Consider the following 20,816-nt stretch of genomic DNA (forward strand, 5'->3'; position numbering starts at 1 on the left):
TCTCTAATCTTTTTAATTTCCTCTGTTGCATGTTCTGGGTTTTCCTTAATTTCCTTCCTAATTTCTTGAAGAGTTCTGTATATTAATCTTTTGTATTCTGTCTCCAGTAATTCGAAGAAATTTTCCTCCTCTGGAAAATTTCTAGATTCTTTATTTTGGGAGGTTGCTGAAGCCATCGTGGATTGCCTCTTTATGTAATTTGATATTGACTATTGTCCCCGAGCCATCAATGACTTATTGTATTTATTTATTTTATGTTTGCTTACTGTCTTGTTTTGTCTTGCTTAGTGTCTTATTTTGTTTTGATGTGCCCAAATAGGCTGCTCGTATGAGCTAGTTTGATTATTGGCACCTTTGAAGCTCTAATGTCCCGTTACCAGGTGGTTAGATCTGTTATTAGGTCTGTGATCTCAGGAGTCTGCCCATTCCTTCTGTATGGATTCAACTCAGGTGCCCAGGTAGATAGGCACCAAGTGTGTGGTGTAGGCTCTCACTTACAGTCCTAGACAGGCATGGGTGATTGGTGTAAGCTCAGGCATCTGGCTGCAGCAGGGGGACACAGTCTGAGCAAGGCAGGGGGCTGACGGTCCCCCCGGGTGTCCAGGAGGAAGGCGTGTCCCTGTTCCCTAGAATACGTAGGTGGGTGGGTTTTGCAGCCGGACTATGAGCACCTAATGCTGTTGGCTGTAAGGACTGGGGGGCACCTCTTATTCTTGAGCCCCTATCACAGGTGGCTAGGTGGCATGGATGGAGCTACCAGTCCTCAGGCCCCTGATGTGGGTAGGTGAAGACCCTGCTTAATGGGCAGAGCAGTGTCAAATGTCAGGAACCTGCCACTTGACAGCTGAAACAGTTGAAGTTAGAGTTCGGGTATATACCTTGTTGTACTGGGGTAATGAGGGCCTACGCTGTTGAGATGGGCCCACACAACTCTATGCAGGGGGAAAGGCACTCAAAGTCCGTGGATCCCTTATGCCTATGCCTAGGCAAAGGAGCTGTGCCTTACCCTGGGTTCCTGGCTTAGGGGACCCGGCAGTTTATTTTTTCCCCTGTTTGTTAATTTGTTCACTCTCCAAGGCAAGGAGAATGGCTCCAGGCGTATGATGGATCCTACTTTCAGCCCAGGAGACTAGGCAATTGCTGAAGCCTGGTCTAGGACCCAGTGCAGAGCAGGGGGCAGGGAGGTAAATGGGAGAGAGGTTTTTCTCTAAGGGGGGTGTTTTTGATCCGCTCTGTAGGCCGTCAGCAATTACTTATCTTTCGCCGATCCAGGGCTGCTTCTCACTGGTTCTTGGTGGCCGTGTAGAGTCTCTGGCAGTTGGTCTCTCCCGGTGTGGAAAACGTGCTTCCCGAGCACCACTGCTTGCCTGCCTCACCGCTCACCCCCTGAGCTGATCAGGCCTGAAGGGCTCAGACTCTTGGCCGGTGAGGTCTGGCAACTCCTCGCTGCTTCAGAACCATCTCTCCCTCCCCCTGCCACTCAGTCCAGTTCCTCAGCTCTACCTTTGATGTTTAGGGCTCCCAGATGGCCATATATAATCAATTCACTTGTGTTTTCGGGTCTTTGTTGTAAGAGGGTCCACCAGAAGCGTCTGAGTACTCTGCCATCTTGGCCCCGCCTCTGCAAACAAGATGTCTTGAGAAATCTCTAAAGAGAAAGTATCAAAGTGCTAGTGGATGTTACTCATGTGCCCTCATCACAGGTGTACATATGTCCTTCAGGGAAGGATTCAGTAACCTTCCCCTACCTTAGTTAAGAGCTCTATCACGATCTCTTAGTCCCCTCTTTTCCTATTTAAAAAAAAAAAAAAAACCATTGCCATTGATTCAATTCTGAATCATAGTGACCCCATAGGGTTTCCAAGGCCATAAATCTTTACGGAAGCAGACTGCCACATCTTGGGCCACTTGTGGTTTCCCATTAGAAAAACAAAAGTCATTACATGAAGGGCACCATGGGCTTCAGACCCCATTAGGAGGATCTGTATACAGTAGTGGGAAACCCTGGTGGTGCAGTGGTCAGTAACTACGGCTGTTAACAGAAAGGTTGGCAGTTCGAATCTACCAGGTGCTCCTTGGAAACCCTATGGTACAGTTCTGCTCTGTCCTATAGGGTCGCTATGAGTTGGAATCGACTCGATGGCAGCGGATTTGGTTTTTTTTTTTTTTTTGTATACAGTGGCATGTTCTCTACGAGATTTTTGCATTTTTAAAGACTAGAATGCCTCTAGTTATAGGAAGACCTTTTATAGAGGACTGCTTTTTTTCCTTTAAAAACACTATTTTTAATAACTGCATATTTCCCCATGTAAATATACAGTATTGTGGTTTATTTTACTATTCCCTTATTGTTGGATATTTAGATTGTTTTCAGTGTCTCCTCCCCTGCAGACCTTTTATTTGGAAAAATTTCTAACCTTAAGTTGCAAGAATAATAAAGTGAACCCTTATATATATATACCCTGCACTTAGATTCACCAGTGACTTTGCCATGTTTACTTTATCTCTCCGTCCTCCCTCCATCCTTATCTCTCTCCCTCTCCGTTCCCTCTCTCTCCCACACACTTTGTTTTTTAACTGAACCATTTGAGAGTAGTAAGTTGAACTCTTTACCCCAGATATCTATGTATGTATATCCTAAGCCTAAGAACATTCTCCTAATGGCTATGATACAATTTTCATACTTAGGGGAATTTATCATTGATATAATAATAAAAGCAAATATTCACACATTCCCCATATGGCTCCTGTATTGCACAGCACAGGTCTATAACATACTTAGAAGGCCCTGTGGCCAAGGGAGCTGCTGTCATGTCCGCAGGGCTGAGGAGAGGCTCCCAACTCGGTGATGCCAGATGAAGGACAGAGAGCAGGACTGACAGGTAGGGCTGGCTGGACGAAGACAGGAGAATGAACTGGAAGTCTGCAAACGGAAGGGTCACTCTCCACCCTTCCCATGAAAGTATTAGTAGACAGGTAGTTATTCCTAGGCAAAGTAAAAGGGCAGAAAGGGGATTTTTCTCTAAAGACACTGAATGAACTGTTGAAGGAAAATCAGGGAAGCTGGTGTGGTATTAGAACCTCACAGAAAATCCTCCTGCAGTCAGGTATTCAGAGAGCTCACGCCTCCTGGAGCCCCCCAGGGCTCCCAGTCTTTAAGCTGTCTCAGTCTCAAACATGACTGACCAACCAAGGATCTGAGGAAAGTTGAAAGAGAGGGAAAGACTGAAATAAATAAATGGACAACAAATGACTCCGGAGTAAACAAATTTGGGGGATAGAAGAATGCTTTGAAATATAATTTGAGAAATAAATCAACACCTACAACTTCTCATTAACATCTTGTGACAGATCCCATTGCCCAAAGATGACCAGGACAGTCCTTTTCTACAAAGTGCCCTTGCCACTCATCCATCTAGAGGAGGAGTCTATAATTCCCTTCCCCTGAGGCTGGGCAGGCTGTGGCTGCTTACACTGACTGAGCACAGCAGAAGCAGGCTAGCTGTGTGACTTCTGCGGCTGGGCAGAAAAGGCCATGTTTACCACAACAGGGTAAGAATCCAACTAGCCTGAGGCTGCCATGCTGTGAGGAAGCTGTTATGGATTGACTTGTGTCCCCCCAGAATGTGTATCAATTTGACTAGGCCATGATTCCCAGTACTGTGTGATTGTCCACCATTTTGTCATCTGGTGTGATTTTCCTATGGGTTGTAAATCCTGCCTCTATGATGTTAATGAGGTGAGATTAGTGGCAGTTATGTTAATGAGGCAGGACTCAATCTACAAGATTAGATTGTGTTTGAAGTCAGTCTCTTTTGAGATGTAAAAGAGAGAACTGAGCAGGAGATTTAGGGACCTCATACTACCAAGAAACAAGAGCCAGGAGAATAGCCTGTCCTTTGGACTTGGGATCCCTGTGCTGAGAAGCTCCTTGACCTGGGAAGATTGATGACAAGGACCTACCCCCAGAGCAAACAGAGAGAAAGCCTTCCTCTGGAGCTGGCACCCTGAGTTTGGACTCCTACCCTCCTAGACTGTGAGAGAATAAATTTATCTTTGTTAAAGCTGTCCACTTGTGGTATTTCTGCTATAGCAGCACTAGGTAACCAAGACAGAAGCCAAACCCATGGAGAGGTCACCCAAAGGTGCTTTGGTAGCCAATTCTAGTTGTCCAGTAATCCCGGCCTAGGCGTCAGATGCATAAGTGAAAGAAAGAGCCTAACAGATGATTCCAGCTCCAAGATTTAGTCACCCCCAGCTTTCAGATTTCCCCAGACAAGCCATCTGTCTTGTGTCCTATCTGAATTCCTGACCCATAGCATCTGTGAGCATAAGAAAATAGACCCGGGCCTGAAAGAAGTAGTTTACTAACTGGATGTTACCGGGCTATTGAATTTCATAGGGAGTAAAAACAAAAACCCATTGCCATCGAGTCAATTCCAACTCATAGCAACCCTGTAGGATAGAGTAGAACTGCCTCATAGAGTTTTCAAGGAGCACCTGGTGGATTTGAACTGCTGACCTTTTGGTTAGGCAGCTGTAGCACTTAACCACTACACCACCAGGGTTTCCGTAGGGAGTAAGGTGTGTGTGAAATCCCCTGTCTTTGGCTCTTCAGCTCTGAAAGTTCTGGCTCACTAATTAATAATAGCCAAAACACAGCTTGGCCTAGAGTGGAGGCAGCCCCAAGTTTGGCAGACCCCAAATCCACTTCTTTGATCTCTTTTTAAAATCAGCCATAAGTTTTTCCAAACAAAGGAAAACTCAAATTTATCAGGCAGTGAAATACAGCTTCTGGACATGAAGTAAAACAAACATTTTGAAACTCTAAACGAAACTAAAAAAATAAGTGATTCTTTTGAAGTCCAGTCACAATAATTTGGCAGCTCTATAGTCACACTTCAGGTTGCTTCTTTTGAAGGACTATTCCATTAGTCATTGTTTAGCCCTGGTAAATCCAAGTATTAATTACGCAGGATTCCAAAATTCAGTGTTTTCAAAAGATTGAAATCGTAAACAACTGGAGGGAAGAAGTCAAAGAGCTACCCTAAAATATTATTCTCTCAGTTATAATATTTTTACCATTTTAACGTGGTTAATGGTAAAAATAAATAGCAAACTCATTTAATTTTTAGAAAAAGCAGCATTATCAGAAAGAGCTACTCATTCTGTTGGATTTTGGTGCCTTGCTAGTAATTTCTCCATTTATTGCTCTCCTTTTCCACTCCCTGACCCCATCCTCCACCGCGTGCTAAAGCTGAAAGATGTGGGCAAAGATTGCCTTCAAGTAATGCAGACAGTCTGCCTTTTAGGCAGCATAGTCTCTATTGATGGAAGAGAGTACAAAGTATGTCCTCAACTCTCTGCTTTAATTATAAGATACTTATTATCAGGTGGCTTCATTAACCAAAGAATTACTTTTTCTGCCTTCTGTAAATAAGTCCAAAAGAGGATTAAAGACTCACCAGAAATATAGGCCACTATGCAGACTAGGTATAAAGAATCACAAGTCTGCCTGCTCTTGCCCTCTGAAGGCTAGTCAAATGCTCCTTATTGGTGGGTCGGAGAGGGCTGCATGAAGTTGAAAGTCATTTGTATTTCTGTCTATAAATAGACCAGAACATACTTCTTCATGTCGGGGTGAGTGTAAAGCTGTGTGGAACCTTTCTAGAGTGAGCAAATCATACCTTTTGCAAATACAGTAATTGCCTCAACTTCCCAGTGAAAACGCCAAGTATAAAAAACAAACAGAAGACAGAAAAGAATTGAAGGGTCCTCAAATTAGGAAGAAAAACTCAAAAAATGCACATGAGTGCATTTAAGCCAATGCCTTATTTGCATTTGCCTAAGTTAGAATTTTCTAAGCCCCCTCACACACTCCCTCTTTGTTTTCTTGTCTGCTGAACTGATGACTAGAGAAAAATTTAATTTAAACGGAGTATATGGCATTAATGCATAGGATAAAATACTTTCAACCTATAAGAAATGAGGAAAGCCACCAAAATGTTAAAATATCAGGCATTTCATATTTATTTTTAGGCTCGCTAATTAACTAACTAAAAAAGACTTATCCCCCAGCTTTCACTGATATATAATTAAGGTATCTGAGTACAAAGAATTTGTCCCTAAAGCTAAATTAGAATGTAGAAGACAAAAAGAGAGAGAGAGAGAGAGAGAGATTTTCCTAGCTATTCTTTTTAAAAAATACAAACTTCTGAAAGCATTATCTCTTCTTCCAATAAATAATTGAGAAGTTACCATATGTGAGGCACTATAATAAGGGCTATGGGGGATATGGCGACAGATAAAATCAAGTTTCTTTCCACGCTTGTTTATAAAAGGTTGATAATCCAAGAAGGCTGGAATAAAATGCTTGCCAAAATTTGTCCTTGGCTATCTGAAACCAGGCCTCGTGGTTGAGTTTTCCAGACGGTGCATCAAGCCCTTTTGTCTTAAACTATTGGATGGTGGGGACACAGAGCATACTTTACTCCGATTAAGTAGAATCATCAAGTTGGCGCTGATGACTGCACTGAACTAGAAGGCAGTCATGTGCTCAGAACTTACCACGTTGTCAGAACTATTTGATCTTGTACTACATGGCCTCAGACTCTTTTGCTTTGTCATCCTAATCGTTAGTAGCGATTGCTACTTAATGGGAGTAGTGATTGCTATTTGATGGGCTCTTTCTTCCAAGCTTTAAGAACGTGCTAATGTTAAATGGTAAGCACATTTTAATCCTCACCCCAACCTCTACAAAGTAGATACTGTCATTCTTAATAGATGGTTACACTGAGGCATAGAAGTGATAAGAAACTTACCCAAGTTCATAAAGCTTGTAAGTGCTTGAGTTAAAATTCAAACCCAAGGTGTCTAACTCTAGCACCTGATCCTAGTCATTACCATACAACAGGACCATAATCTGTAATCTGAATTCTGAAGTCCAGAAAGCTCTAAAAATGATTTCCAAGTATGGTGCCAAAACTAATTCCTTGGCAAAGCCTGACTTGAACTGGCTTGATGCTGTAGTCTTTATCCTACTTAATGTGAACATCCAACTGGTACTTAAGAAGGACTGCCATAAAGCCTATTAAAAATTTGAGTTAAATACAATGGTCAGTAATAACAGTTGCAGGTACTACTTTGTGACTCTCAGGAAAACATTGTGTGGCTTCAGCGGTTCTTTTTTTTTTTTTTTTTTCCTATCTAAACTGTTTTAAGAACTGCTTCTCTAATGTTGTTTTTTTTACAGTACTGTATACCTACACACACATACACAGATTCTCTCTCTTTTTAGTATAGTACTGTATGTAGTTACTTTTATTATTACTGTATTATTATGTTTAAGAAGTTTTAGAGTATTTGGAAGTGTTTCTTAATATGTTTCTATATGCATAGAAAGGTAAAATATATACCGTATACGAAGACAAACATTTGACTGACACTAAATATATACCTGTTCTACTTACCTACAAATTCAACTTAAAGACAGGCTTAGGAACAGATCTTGTTCATAACCTGGGAACTGCCTGTATTTCGCTCCAGATATATTGTGTCTATATACTATATGGAGCCCTGGTGGCACAGTGGTTAAGAGCTTGGCTGCTAACCAAAAGGTCGGCAGTTTGAATCCACCAGCTGCTCCTTGGAAACCCTATGGGGCCAGTTATACTCTGTCCTGTAGGATCGCTGTGAGTCAGAATCCACTTGATGGCAATGGGTTTGGTTTGGTGTATATATATATATATACACCTTTTTACCTTCCTGAAATCTGAAAATCTTTAAATTCTGAAACTGTCTAGCCCCATGAGTTTCAGAGAAGAAACAGTGGACCTGACACTTGCCATCTTGCCCCTGCAAGCCAGTTACCACTTCTCATGGTTCTCTTTCGCCCTCCCCCCAGGCTTCTGGTTTGCTGCTTCTGATGTGCTGTGGGCTTGGAAATTGGAAACATTTGAATTTTCACTACGCCAAAAACTCAGATAACTCTTTAAAATCATGACTTCATACTGATACTCCTAGTTGCAATTCAACACCACAGGGTTCTTCCTCTTCTTCCTGTTCCTTAACTCCCTTCTCCCACAGTGATAACCTTCAACGTTTCTTCTGTGCTTTAAAAAATTTTTTTTTCTTTTATATTTAACCAGGATAGAAAATATTTCTCCTGGTATGGGAAAATTGCGATGTATCGTTTAAAATGGACAATAGGTCCTTCATTTTATAATGGGATTCACTATGAGATTCTTTTTCAGTATCAGCATTTTTAGCACATTTAAAATGATTATCGGGAACTTTTTAGGAATAATGTATATTTTAAATGTTAATAGTCTAAGGCCAAATAAATGTGTATAGAGTAGATGTTAGAAGGTTGTTGCTGGAGGATTATGTCTCTCCCCCCTTACTTGGAGTGGGGATTTTGTGGATTAAAGTATTCATCACAGTGAAAGTGCTAAGAGGAAAAAGTGAAAGACAAGAATCATCGATTAGTTAAAGGTTTACTGCAGGCCTTCAGTATATTCACTTAGAATGAGGGATGGATTGCTTAAGTCTTTAACCAGTTATCCTGACTTTTTTGAAAATGGAGAAGGGGGGTTAAGGGTCAGTGGGAAAGAAAGTTTCTGCAGATGACTTTCAAGAGTGGGTTCCACTATTTCAAGTCTTATTTGGTGGCGAGAGGAAAGGAATAAACCAGAACTTGGCTGGAAGTATTAGAAAATCTAATTTATTTCCGAATCTCTTAATTTACTGCCTTTATCACATGTGGAAGAATAAGGGAAGTTTAGAGCAGGGCTTCAGACCTGTTCGGACTGGTTTGAACCCCTACTGAGAATTTGCATTTCCAACAAGTTCCCAGGCAATGGTAATGCTGCTGGTTAGGGACCAGTTCTGAGAACCACTAGTAGAGCAGTGGTTCTCAAAATTTATTACATGTAAGAATCCCCTGGGGATCTTGTTAAACTGTAGATTCTGATTCAGTATATCTGGGATGGAAATACAAATTCTCAGCAGACTTTCGAATCAGAACAAACCGTTCGAAGCCCTGGTTTAGTGGAGGAAATTGTTAGATGAACTGTGCTGCCCCCTCTCTGGGCTGGCCCCACCCCAATGTTGCCCATTTCAGAACAACCTCCACGGAATATGGAGCATCAGTAAGGTCTATCCAGTGTGAAGGAGATGGGATGGACCCATAAGTATCATATAGGGCAGAAGAAGGACTCATGTATATTGAACACTTGCTCTGTATCAGGCTCCATATAGATTTTCACGTTTAGTCTTTACAAAAACTATTTAAAGTTTTGTCTTCATTTTACAGATAAGGCAGGTGAGACTCAGGAGATTAAGAAGCTTACCAAAGATTTCACAACTCCAAAATGGAGAAGATGGGCCTGGAACACACTTCTGATCCCAAAATTCACATCTTTTCTATCATGTCCTCAACCATCATCAGGTTTAAAGCAAGGCTGGGGATTGAGGGACAAGACTGGTTCTAGAACTATTCTGTTCACATGGCAACAGGAAAAGGGGCTTGGGTTTCTCCTTTCAGGTGGCCGGGTACCTTTTCTCTTATTGTTTCCTTCTTATGTAAAGTTTACACACAACCAGCGCAGGACGACTTCCAGAAGACTCCCTGACCTCCTCCTTTAGAGTCAACACTGTGCTCTGGTCTTAGCCTCTTGGATGTGCCGGAGTAGATTCCTCCACTTCTCAGCACACCCATGAGCTCGTTTCACTGGCACATCCAAGCCCTGTGTCTCAGTCAGAGCCCCTTCCTTGGAATCATCACCAGCAGAGCTATGGCCCCCAAAGAAACACATTAGAAGAAAATCTTAGGAAACACTTGGCACCCAGTAGGTGAATATGTGTGGAATGACTGGATCCGTTGCCTTCTGGGCATCCCAGTGAACAGGAGTGGATTTGCATGTACTAGTACAGGAGCCCTTGTGGCGCAGTGATTAAGATCTACGGCGGCTAACCAAAAGGTCGGCAGTTTAAATCCACCAGCCACTCCTTGGAAACGCTTTAGAACAGTTCTACTCTGGCCTATAGGGTCTCTATGAGTTGGAATCAACTCGATGGCAGTGGGTTTGGTTTTTTAGTACATTTGTACTTGGCAGTTTTCCCACAGTGTTTATTTGAAAACAAATTCAGATTATATCTTAGGTCACTTTTATACTGCTGCTGGTAACACTTAGGGACATACTTGTCTTCAGGAAAAAACAGCTTTCAAGGTTGCTTCTTGGAATAAATGTTCTTTTTCTATTCTGATTATTTTCTTAAACTTGATACTTCGTGAACTAGATGGTGCCTGGCTACCACTACTGGCCGTTCTGACCATGGATACAATAGATGGTCCCGGGTAGAATGGGAGAAAAATGTAGAACAAAACTCAAATTCCTAAAAAAGTCCAGACATACTGAACCAGTAGAGACTAGAGGAACCCTCGAGTCTATCACCCTGGGATACCCTTTAAACTTGGAACTCAAACTACTCCCTGTGGTCACCTATCAGCCAAAAGACAGAGTGGCTCATAAAATAAATAATATCACCTGTGAGTACTGTGCTCCTCTAAACAATCATCTAAATGAGATTTAATGGTCAACATTTACCCTAGACCAAAGATGAGAAGGTAAGGGGAGGGGGAAGGAAGTTAGATTAATGGAAACAGAACAACCAGAATGGAAATAATGAGACTGCTGACACATTGTGAAAAGTGTAATGAATGTTACTTAATAATATGTATAGAAATTGCTAAATGAAAACTGAATTCACTGTGTAAATTTTCTCCAAAAAACACAATAAAATATTTTTTTTAAACTTGCTATTTCAGAGGATAAAAATTTAACTAGAGACTGCAGGATTATTAAATTTTCTCCTTCCAGCCAGTAACTATCATTAGAGTACTTTATTACTCCATCTGTTAGGTTGTGAAATCATGGAACCTTTTCCATCTCTTCATAGGGAGAGATAATGCGTGTGAGAAAACATCATATATGTTTCTCCGAAAGGAGCTTCCTGTGCGACTGGCTAACACAATGAGAGAAGTCAATCTTCTGCCGGACAACTTGCTAAATCGGCCTTCGGTGGGATTGGTTCAGAGTTGGTAAGTACATAGCATGGCTGAAGACAGTCGGTCTTCCTTCAGATGTGCTGAACATTTGGCATTGGGACCATTCTCCATAAAAGTACATGTACTGTTTGTCTGGGAATGAGTCATTCAGGGGAGCTGAGTTTTCCGGGCAATTAAAAGTTGCTGCTTTTATTGCAGAACTGTTCAATTTAAAATTGTTTTGATGGAAAGTATTTCTAAACTGTAGTAGACACTTTTCTTGATTTTTCCAAGTCCACTTGTCTGGTTACAAATGTGACGTATGCTTATTGTAAAAAAAAAAAAATTGGAAAGTACAGAAAAATAGAAAGGAATGGCAATGAAGTAACCCAGGTGAGTGGGTCTGTCATCCTTTGGATGAGGAGATGTTTGTCACTTTTATCAAGTCTCCGTCTTACTCCTTTGGTTTTCCTTGTTAAGAAGTTCCTTGAAGGCAGTGCTTCTTTGAAAATTCAGTAAGTTATTTAAAAGGGAACCTCAAATTGGAAAAACAGTCAGCTACCTGGTGTGCTTCATCTGCCCTACTTCAAGTGTGACACATCTTAACTGAGTGTAACTTGAAGTTAAATCGATTGTAGCTCTGAGGCTTAAAGCCTGTGCTGTGGAATTGAGGAAGTTGAATTTGTGAGTGAGGAGCCCTGGTGGCGCAGTGGTCAGATCGCACGGCTGCTAATCGAAAGAGTTGGCGGTTCGAACCCACCAGCCGCTCTGTGGGAGAAAGATATGGCAGTCAGCTTAGGTAAGGATTTATAGCCTTGGAAGCCCTATGGGGGCAGTTCTGTTTTGTCCTATAGGGTCACTGTGAGTTGGAATCGACTTGACAGCAGGGGAGTTTTGGTTGGATTTGTGAGTAGACTAGCCACTAGGTAAGCAGGGTGAGATCAGTGAGTGGCAGAATGGGAGAGTAGCCGGCAAGGGCATTTTTAGGGAGGGGTTTGCATATATTGGAGAACGATTTGCATGCCTACTCTGTACTATAAAAGCAAGATAAAATTCACTGTGGAGAAAACAGATAAATAAGATGTGGCTCTGGGCTCAAGGAATTTGGGAGGCCAGATGTGACTGAGATGGCGCTATGGGAGCACAGAGGAGGGGGGAGGAGGCCAGCTGTGGTTGGGCCCTGCCCTTTGGCAGGTGGGCAGAATTGGCAGGTACAAGTGATGGGGAGCATTTTAGTGGGTAGGAACAACATGAACAAACACAGAGAGAATGAAACTATTAATTAGCTCGCATTTAGAGGATTAGTGGAAGCCAGGCTACTGAAAGAGAGTGGACATTAACAGTCATCCCTCAGTAATATTGATTGTAATAAATTATTAGGGTGAAGGATGAATCCGCTGAGAAACACTATAGTGAGTGGTCTTACACACAGTATCCAGTCTCTTTTCCAGACAAGCAGCAGCTCCTCCCTGCCTGAGGCGCAGTGTCCTTGGAACCCAGGAGAGATCAGATGGACAGTGACAGTGACCATGGCTTTGATATCACAGTTACACTCTGCCCTAAATTGATAGTTTGTTTCAGAAAGAACAGACAGTACTTGTTTGTATGAGACTACTTTATCTTTTCAAGGCCATCATTAGAAATTTTCCAGCAGGAAGTATATAATCGCTATTGAGGGACACTGTGGTGGGGAGTCTAAGTAGGCTAGAGGACCCTCATGTCCCGGGGTTCTGGTAGCAGTGACAGTCAGACATTTACTCTTGCTAATAATTTATGTGAAAGTTACTTCAGGGACCTCAAAGTGAACTGCTGGCACAGTGTAGACTCAAACAGATTACTGTGTCAACTCTTTGGTCTCCTCATCATTCCTCTTCCATATCCATTCCAAACATATGCATGCCATTTCTTCCTTTTCTTTTCCAAATGTTTTATTTTGAAATAATTTCATATTTAACAGAAGGTTGTAAGAATAATAGAAAGAATTCCTGTATATGTATGTTGTTGTTAGGTGCCGTGGAGTCAGTTCCGACTCAGAGCGACCCTGCGTACAACAGAACGAAACACTGCCTGCTCCTACGCCATCCTCACCGTATATGTATACCTTCACCTAAATTCATTAATTGTTAACATCTGGCAACATTCGCTCTATCATATTCTCTCTATAGATAGATAGAGAAACATACACGTAACACACGTACCTATATATAGTATCTATATACATAATACACATATGGTTTTTCCCCCTGAACCATTTGAGTTAATGTCCCTTTATCACTAAATACTTCAGTATTTATTTCTGTAGAGCAGCTCTTAGATAACCACAGTATGATAATCAAATTTGGGAAATTTAACATTGATTCAGTACTATTTTCTAATAAGTAGAATTTATTTTCGTTTCGCTAGTTGTCCTAATGTTCTCTTTAGCAACCCCACCACCTCCTCCATTTGGGAATCCAATTCAGGATCATGCATTGTGATGAGTTGTCATTTCCTTCTTCTTTTTCAAGCAAGCCTGATGTGTGACAGGCTGTGAATCCCACCTTGTTCCCTCAGTCTGAATGTGTTCTTCTTTGCTCTCTTGACTTTCAGGCAGGGAACCTTGGCATGAACTTTGACTGCTCTCCATTTATGACTTTGCTCTTTAAATGAATTATTCCGTTCAGAAAGGACCGTCCCGGAAAGGGACGGGGGTGCCTGATGCGAGTTTTGCATGTGGCAGGGCAGGGGGATTCACGGGGGATTGCTGACTTTGGCCTCTGAGAGTGGTTTTACCTGATGATTTTAACAACATCTAATCCACAGCCCAGAGACTTTTTAAAAATTTATCTAGAGATGAGCATGCTTTAGTATCACTTGCATTGCCACAAAGTTCATTCCTGTTTATATGAGTTAACAGTCATTTTTTGTTACTGGAGTGCCCTCATCCTCTATCCAAAGCTAGATAGTAAGAGTAATTATTAATTAATTATAATTGGCTGTTAGAAACAATTAGGATAAAGGGATAATTCTTTCAGAACATGTTCAGGCCGAAAGCGGTGATCACACATGTCTATGTAATTGGAAGATCTGAATCCCCACCAGATTCAGCTGGTCCTGTCTGGATGGAGCTGCTGCAGTAATGAGCCTCTCTGAATCCCACTTTCCTTTGTTCTCTAGATCTTTATGTTGGATACCTTGTTTCTTATACTGGTCCTGATTGAGACCTGTAGCTGTTCTTCAACCAGAAGCTGGTTTTGAGGGCTTAGGAGGCATTCCTTCTCCTCCATTATGTGTTGAGGAAATTAGTTTAACTCTGACAAGGCACCTACTTTTTTTTCTAGTTTCTAAGTTCTTAGAGTACACTTCAAGTGTCACAATATGCTTCTTAAAATCTATATGCACTTTTTTGTATTCAAACTATAGACTTGCTGTGTCCATTAGGAATATTTGGTTGCAAGTAGTAGAAAATCCAAGTAACCCTGACTTGAACAATAATTTGAGTCCAGCCATAGGGTAAGCTTTTACTGTTGGTTTCATGAAGTTATCAAGACTCTGATTTCCATGGTGTCAGCTTCATTTTAAGGCTGGATTTCCTCCTTGTTGCATAATAGCTACAGCGGTTCCAGGCTTCACATCCACATAGCAGACTGTACAGAAGCAGAGCAAGTTGATTTCTCTCCCAGAGACCCCTAGGAAGTCTTCCCTCTTATTTTATTGGCCTGAATTGAGACATATGCCCATTCCTGAGCCAGTCCCTGTGTTCAGGGGGAAATAGAGGCAGTGATAGACTTAGACCTGGACTATTGGACTAATTAGTGGCAAGAGAAATGGAATTACCCATAGAAAAATCGGCTTACCCAGGAGCTTTGCTTGCAATCAACTTCCCCTGAAGCACTTCAGGTAAAAGAGGAATGTATGCTGGGTAGGCAACTAACAGTACCTTTTTTTTTTTTTTAGGTATATGCAGAGCTTTCTTGAACTTTTAGAATATGAAAATAAGAGCCCTGAAGATCCACAGGTCTTGGATAAGTAAGTATAGTGCCAAACTTACCTGAAAGTAAAAACATATAGGTAAAAAAAAGTTTTGATAAGTGGAATTCATGGCTTTAAGAACCAGGAAGTATAATTTGTTCAGAGCATTAGGTTTCTTTATGGATAATGACTTAATATTGCATTTTTTTAAATTGAGTTTAAGATTTTAGCATAGTACAAAAGGAATAATGACAGTTCAAATTGTGCTTCACGATCTAATTCTTATTCCGTTTACTCAAGGTGAGCTGGGCACTCACTATAAATATTGCAGTAAATGTTCCACCTAGTGGTAGTTTTAAGAATGCAGGGTCCTCAGTATACACATGAATTTATCTACTCAGTCTTTTACAATTAGAAAAAAAAATTCAGTGGGATATTATATTTGAACTCAGAAAGCTGCAACGGTTTTATTTTGGAGAAGCATGAAAGCTTGTGTTTTTTATACAGCAACCCGAATTCTATTACTGCTGTTATGCACAAAGACTAAATTCTCATGCTGATAGAAAATATTTGTTTTTCATTTTCATTAATAAGTCTTTGGAGATATTTTTGGCGTGTCCCCATGTCAGAAATATTGATATATTCCACAATAATTTATTCAGCAAACATTTATAGAGTCTGTATTATATGTATTCACTTATTCAAAAAGTCACTGGGTTCCTAAAAAGGTATTTGAGCATTTTTTTTTTCTTTACTAGAACCTTTTACTTTTTGCATCTCTGAAAGGAGATATTTTATAGAAAATTTCAAGCGAAAACATGGAGTAATAACTAAATATAACCTATCACCTCATGAGATTAGTTCTCTTTCTTTGGTGGCTTAGGGCCATGATCTCATGGGACAATCCAGTCAGTTGGCATAATATAGTTCTTAAAGTTTATGTACTACCTCCCGGTATGGTGAGTAGTGTCTGGGGTCTTAAAAGCCTACAAGTGGCAATCTAAGATATAACTATTGGTCTTTATTCATTTGGAGCAAAATATAAAGAAGAAAACCAAAGAATCAGAGAAGGAACTGGACTACAAGAGTAATTGTCTATATGAACCACTGCCTCCTTCACCTTAAGACTAGAAGAACTAGATGGTGCCCAGCTACCACTACTGAACATTCTGATCAGGAACACAGTAGATGAATCCTGGTAAAAAGGGAGAAAAACATGGAACAGACCTTCAAATTCATAAAGAATCCACACTTACTGGACCTGTTGAGGCTGGAGGAGTCCCGGAGACTGTGGTCCTTAGTTGCTCTTCAGACCTTGAATTGAAACTATCCCCTGGTGTCCCCTTGAAACTAAGTTAACAGTTTAGCCCAAAAAGTAAAGATTGTGTCACCCTTGAGTATTGCATTACTTTAAAAAATAAATTATCTATATAAGACCAAAGGGTCAACAGCTATTGTAAAACACAGACAAGAAGGTTGGAGGACAGAAATAACGAGAATGTTGACACAATGTAAAGAATGTAACCAATGTCACTGATCATTATGTCTAGAAACTGTGGAATGGTAACGGGTTTTGCTGTGTATATTAAAATAAAATTACATAAAAATTTTTAAAAACTTGGGGTTATACTTTAGTTTCTTGTACTTCCTTCTAGCATGTATGTAATGATAATGATGTTTCTACCTATAGAGATACCAACAGATCAACAGTTCAGGGGTGGGGTTGGGAAGTCTGTACATCAGCCCGTAAGATAGAAAGACTGACCACTTTTTGTTTTCCCTCCCACACAGCTTTCTACAAGTCCTGCTTAAAGTCCGAAACAGACACAATGATGTGGTTCCTACAATGGCACAAGGAGTGATTGAGTACAAGGAGAAGTTTGGGTTTGATCCTTTCATTAGCAGTAACATCCAGTATTTTCTGGATCGGTTTTACACCAACCGCATTTCTTTCCGCATGCTTATTAACCAGCACAGTAAGTTGGTTTTGTTTTTCCATTTTTGAAGAGTAACGGGGGTGATTTCTCTGAAATGTTTTCCTGTTGCTTCACTCTTGCTTCACTGGCCTGCATTTTTGGCTGTAGAAATTTCATTTCTAGTTCAGTTTATTCTAAATGACTCCTGTGTATTAAAAAGCTATTCATCAGTTTTGTTTGTTAAGAGAAATCCTTGGAAGTCTTTTATGATGCTCGTATGAGGAGATAGGACTGCTGCCTGCCTTTTAAGCCCCTGCTGTTACACTCCTGGTGGGGCCAGGCTGTGCTTGAAAGGCAGCCCCGCCTGCATCTCTGAGTACTTTCGTATGTTTCTGAGAGGATGTTCTAGTCTTGATCCAGGATGCTATGTGTTTTTCTTTTTTGTTTTAAAAACACCCATACTAGGGATATTGGCATGTTAGCAATATGAGTGATTGATCTCTTATTTCACAGTGATCAGTGTGCATCTATGTGAGATTGTCAGACCATAATCTTGTACTGAGAATTTTATGGCCTAGAGATTCTGCTCTCTCAGCTGATAAACCAAGAAACCAAACTCGTTGCCATTGAGTCGATTCCGACTCATAGCGGCCCAGTAGGACAGAGTAGAACTGCCCCATAGGGTTTCCAGGGAGTGGCTGGTGGATTCAAACTGCCAACATTTTGGTTAGCAGCCAACCTCTTAACCACTACTCCACCAGGACTCCAAGGCTGATAAGCAGATGAGAAAAAAAACCAGAATTCTCTCCACCACAAACGTTTTGGCTCATTTTCAGCATTGTCTCTTGGGCTATTTTCGTAAGTCTTATGAAAAAGCATCAACATGCCTAGAGTCTAATTCATCCTCTTTGCTGTATCTGAAAATGGACACAGCATCTGTATTTTACTATTTTGATTGATTTGGATAAATGAATGTTATGCAACTATTACGTGTGGGCTTGTTCTAAGTGTATATCTTTAAGAAACTGAAATGTATGGAAATTACAGACAAAAAAGAACTTAAACACTACTTAACTAAGCTACTTCAATAACTATAATTTCTGATCTAAATACGTGTGTATATATTAAATATGTGTGTATGTACATGTTTTTAGATGGTTGGTTAAGCTTGTAGACCTCTGTTTTTCTGCCACTTAATCAGTTGGAACTTTATGTGTTGGCCTCACGCCCATATTTATCATTTTTCATAATTAAAATCTTCTCTATTTTCTTTAGGCAGTCTTTTTGTAGACAAGTTTTGCTGGATTTAAAGATAAGTGCCCCTATAAACATTTGGTAAAGTAGAGGGTCAAAGAAAACAAGGGAAACCCTCCAAGAGATGGATTGACACAATAGCTGCTAGAATGGGCTCATACATACCAATGATTGTGAGGATGGCACAAGAGCAGACAATGTTTCATTCTGTTTACACATAAGGTTGCATGAGTTGGAGTTGACTTGACAGCAGCTAATAATAATGACTGTTGTAAGCATTTAGATTCGGATTACTTTTTCCTTTGGGGCTGTTCGTGGCTTTTTTTCAGAAATAAAATCTCGTAAATCTTGTCTATTGTGAGATTATTTGAATGTATTTTTAAAAATACTTGAACAAATATTGTCTGTGTATGTTAAATTGAAAGAACACCTCCATGACAGAGGCGTTTGAAAAGTTCATAGTGAAGGCACTTTGCAGGGCTGTCCAAATGGTGCAGACTGCATGTTCTAAACATTTAGTGAATCTCAGAATAAATGTCTGGAGTAGTACTGAGAAGGGGGGTAAATGTGGCTAAGGATGGAGGTTTCTTCATCCAAGTCATACTGGGTGGGGGACAGAGGGGTTGGGCACCTGGCAAGTGTCACTGCTTTAGGACATGGTAACTGCAACTGTCTTAAAGCATGTCTCTCCTCCTTCATTGTCTGAGAGAGTTGATCTCCTGTCAGTTGTACTGTATTGCTCTCACTTGCTGTGGACACTAAGGTGATTCTTACAAATAAGAGAATCCTTTTCAAAACTCATGAAGTTCTATATTTCTCTTCTTTTTTTTAATCCTCTCCCTTCCCTTTTGTGTTTGTTTAGCACTTCTGTTCGGTGGTGATGCCAGTCCTGCTCAGCCTAAGCACATAGGAAGCATTGATCCCACCTGTAATGTGGCCGAAGTAGTGAAAGGTAAGGAGACTAATGTAGTTTTTTTTTTTTAAGGCAGCTTGACTACAGGATTATGTTGCTTAGATTGTTTGCTGATTCATCAGGCTACTCTGGTCCCAAGTCACTTGATCCAAATATGAAATATCCTTTCTAGAAAGTTCAGGAGAAGATATATAATTAGTAATGCTAAAAATATGAGTTTCTACTTCATTGATTAGGGTTTTGCTTGAAGTTCTATCTTAAACAGTAAACATTTGTTAGCTTAAGTATGATTCTAAGTTTTGATTGCCGTAAGTCCTTCTTATAAAATTAAGCTGAATTCACATGTTTATAAAATTTAAACATCTTTCTGATGTGCATCCGTTGTTTTATAATATACTGTACTTGGCATGTGGGCTTCATGGGTTCATTGGAGATCGAGCTACATGCTATTCCAGTAGCTTCAGGGTAGAATAGCGCCCTATAGCCATAAGTGCCTCATAGCCAGGCACTTTGAAATTGAACAGAAGTTCCCTCATTTTTCATTTAAGATTAATGCTACCTCCAGAAATCCTTCCTGGTTGTAAGTGAGCCACCTCCTGTGTTTTCTTCAATGTTAGGGTTACTGTATGCAGCCTCAGACCCCAAAGCTGTCTCCTTCCCTGGATTATGTCTCCTGCTGTTGCCTTCATTTCCCTCTTCTAAACACACACTGTATGAGTTTTCATGACCACTAATCTCTCTGGTCTTCATTAAGGACCTTTGTTGCTCTCACTCTTTCTGAACTGTGCAGCTGAGTGAGTGAAGAGGGCCTTGTCTCCTTGGTAAAGCTCTCAAGCCCACTGCAAGCAGAGTGACCTTTGCTATTGCAGTTTTGAGGACCAAGGAAGGTGGCCCAGTGTGTATAGCTTCCCCAGTGGTGTAACAAACCAGACATTCAGCTGCTAAACCCAGGGAGGAGGACCCATATCTTAGCTTTGCCCAGGATTGTCAAGCTGTCGTGGCCTCTTTAGTTGGAAAAAATTTACTCAGATCTTTCAGTTATAAGGTGTATAGGCCCAGCCCCAGCTCCGTAAGCATTCTATAGGTTGCTCTCTTACAAGCTGACCCTGTGGTTGGTCATAACCCCTGCCTGCCTCCAAGGTGGGCAGAAGAGCAGGATCACACTTATCATAACCAGCATGTTCATTAGGCACTATCCTAATGGCTTTTATGAATCAGAAAACTTGGTTCAGATAGTTGACTACCCTTTAGAGAAAAAAGCACGAAGTCTTAAGACTAAAGTGTGTTCTATATTTTATGTGTACCTTTTTTCTTTAACTGCAAGCAGTTTGAGGTCAAGGTTTGTGTCTTAAACACTTGCTTTGTAAGTATCATAGTGCTTAGTATGGTACATGACTGAGAAATATTCCTTGGTTTAAACCTTTTGATAATTTACTTTTTTACAAAAACAGCTTTATTGAGATATAATTCGCGTAACATACAGTTTGCCCATTTAAAGTGTACAAGTCAATAGTTTTTAGTATAATCACAGAGTTGTGCAACCATCACCACAGTCAATTTTAGAAAATTTTCATCACCTTCAATTAAACCCTGTATCCTTTCACCCCCCAATTTCCCCATCCCCCTCCATTCCCTGCCAACCACTAATCTACAGTCTGTTTGTAGATTTGCCTATTCTGGAAATTTCGATGGAATCTGACAATATGTGGTCTTTTACAACTGGCTTCTTTCACTT

At 40.7% G+C, this 20,816-nt stretch overlaps 1 protein-coding gene across 1 annotated transcript in view; it reads left to right on the forward strand.

The window, feature by feature from the left end:
- Positions 1 to 20,816, forward strand: part of PDK3 (pyruvate dehydrogenase kinase 3) — an 88,689-nt gene that overhangs the window by 28,387 nt on the left and 39,486 nt on the right. Inside the window, exons 2-5 of the mRNA XM_004382860.2 lie at positions 10,960 to 11,101; positions 14,984 to 15,055; positions 16,790 to 16,974; positions 19,031 to 19,120. Coding sequence (XP_004382917.1) covers positions 10,960 to 11,101; positions 14,984 to 15,055; positions 16,790 to 16,974; positions 19,031 to 19,120 — 489 coding nt within the window. The remainder of the gene's footprint in view (positions 1 to 10,959; positions 11,102 to 14,983; positions 15,056 to 16,789; positions 16,975 to 19,030; positions 19,121 to 20,816) is intronic.

Source organism: Trichechus manatus, unplaced genomic scaffold, assembly GCF_000243295.1.
Source record: "Trichechus manatus latirostris isolate Lorelei unplaced genomic scaffold, TriManLat1.0 scaffold00100, whole genome shotgun sequence".
NCBI classification, from domain to species: domain Eukaryota; kingdom Metazoa; phylum Chordata; class Mammalia; order Sirenia; family Trichechidae; genus Trichechus; species Trichechus manatus.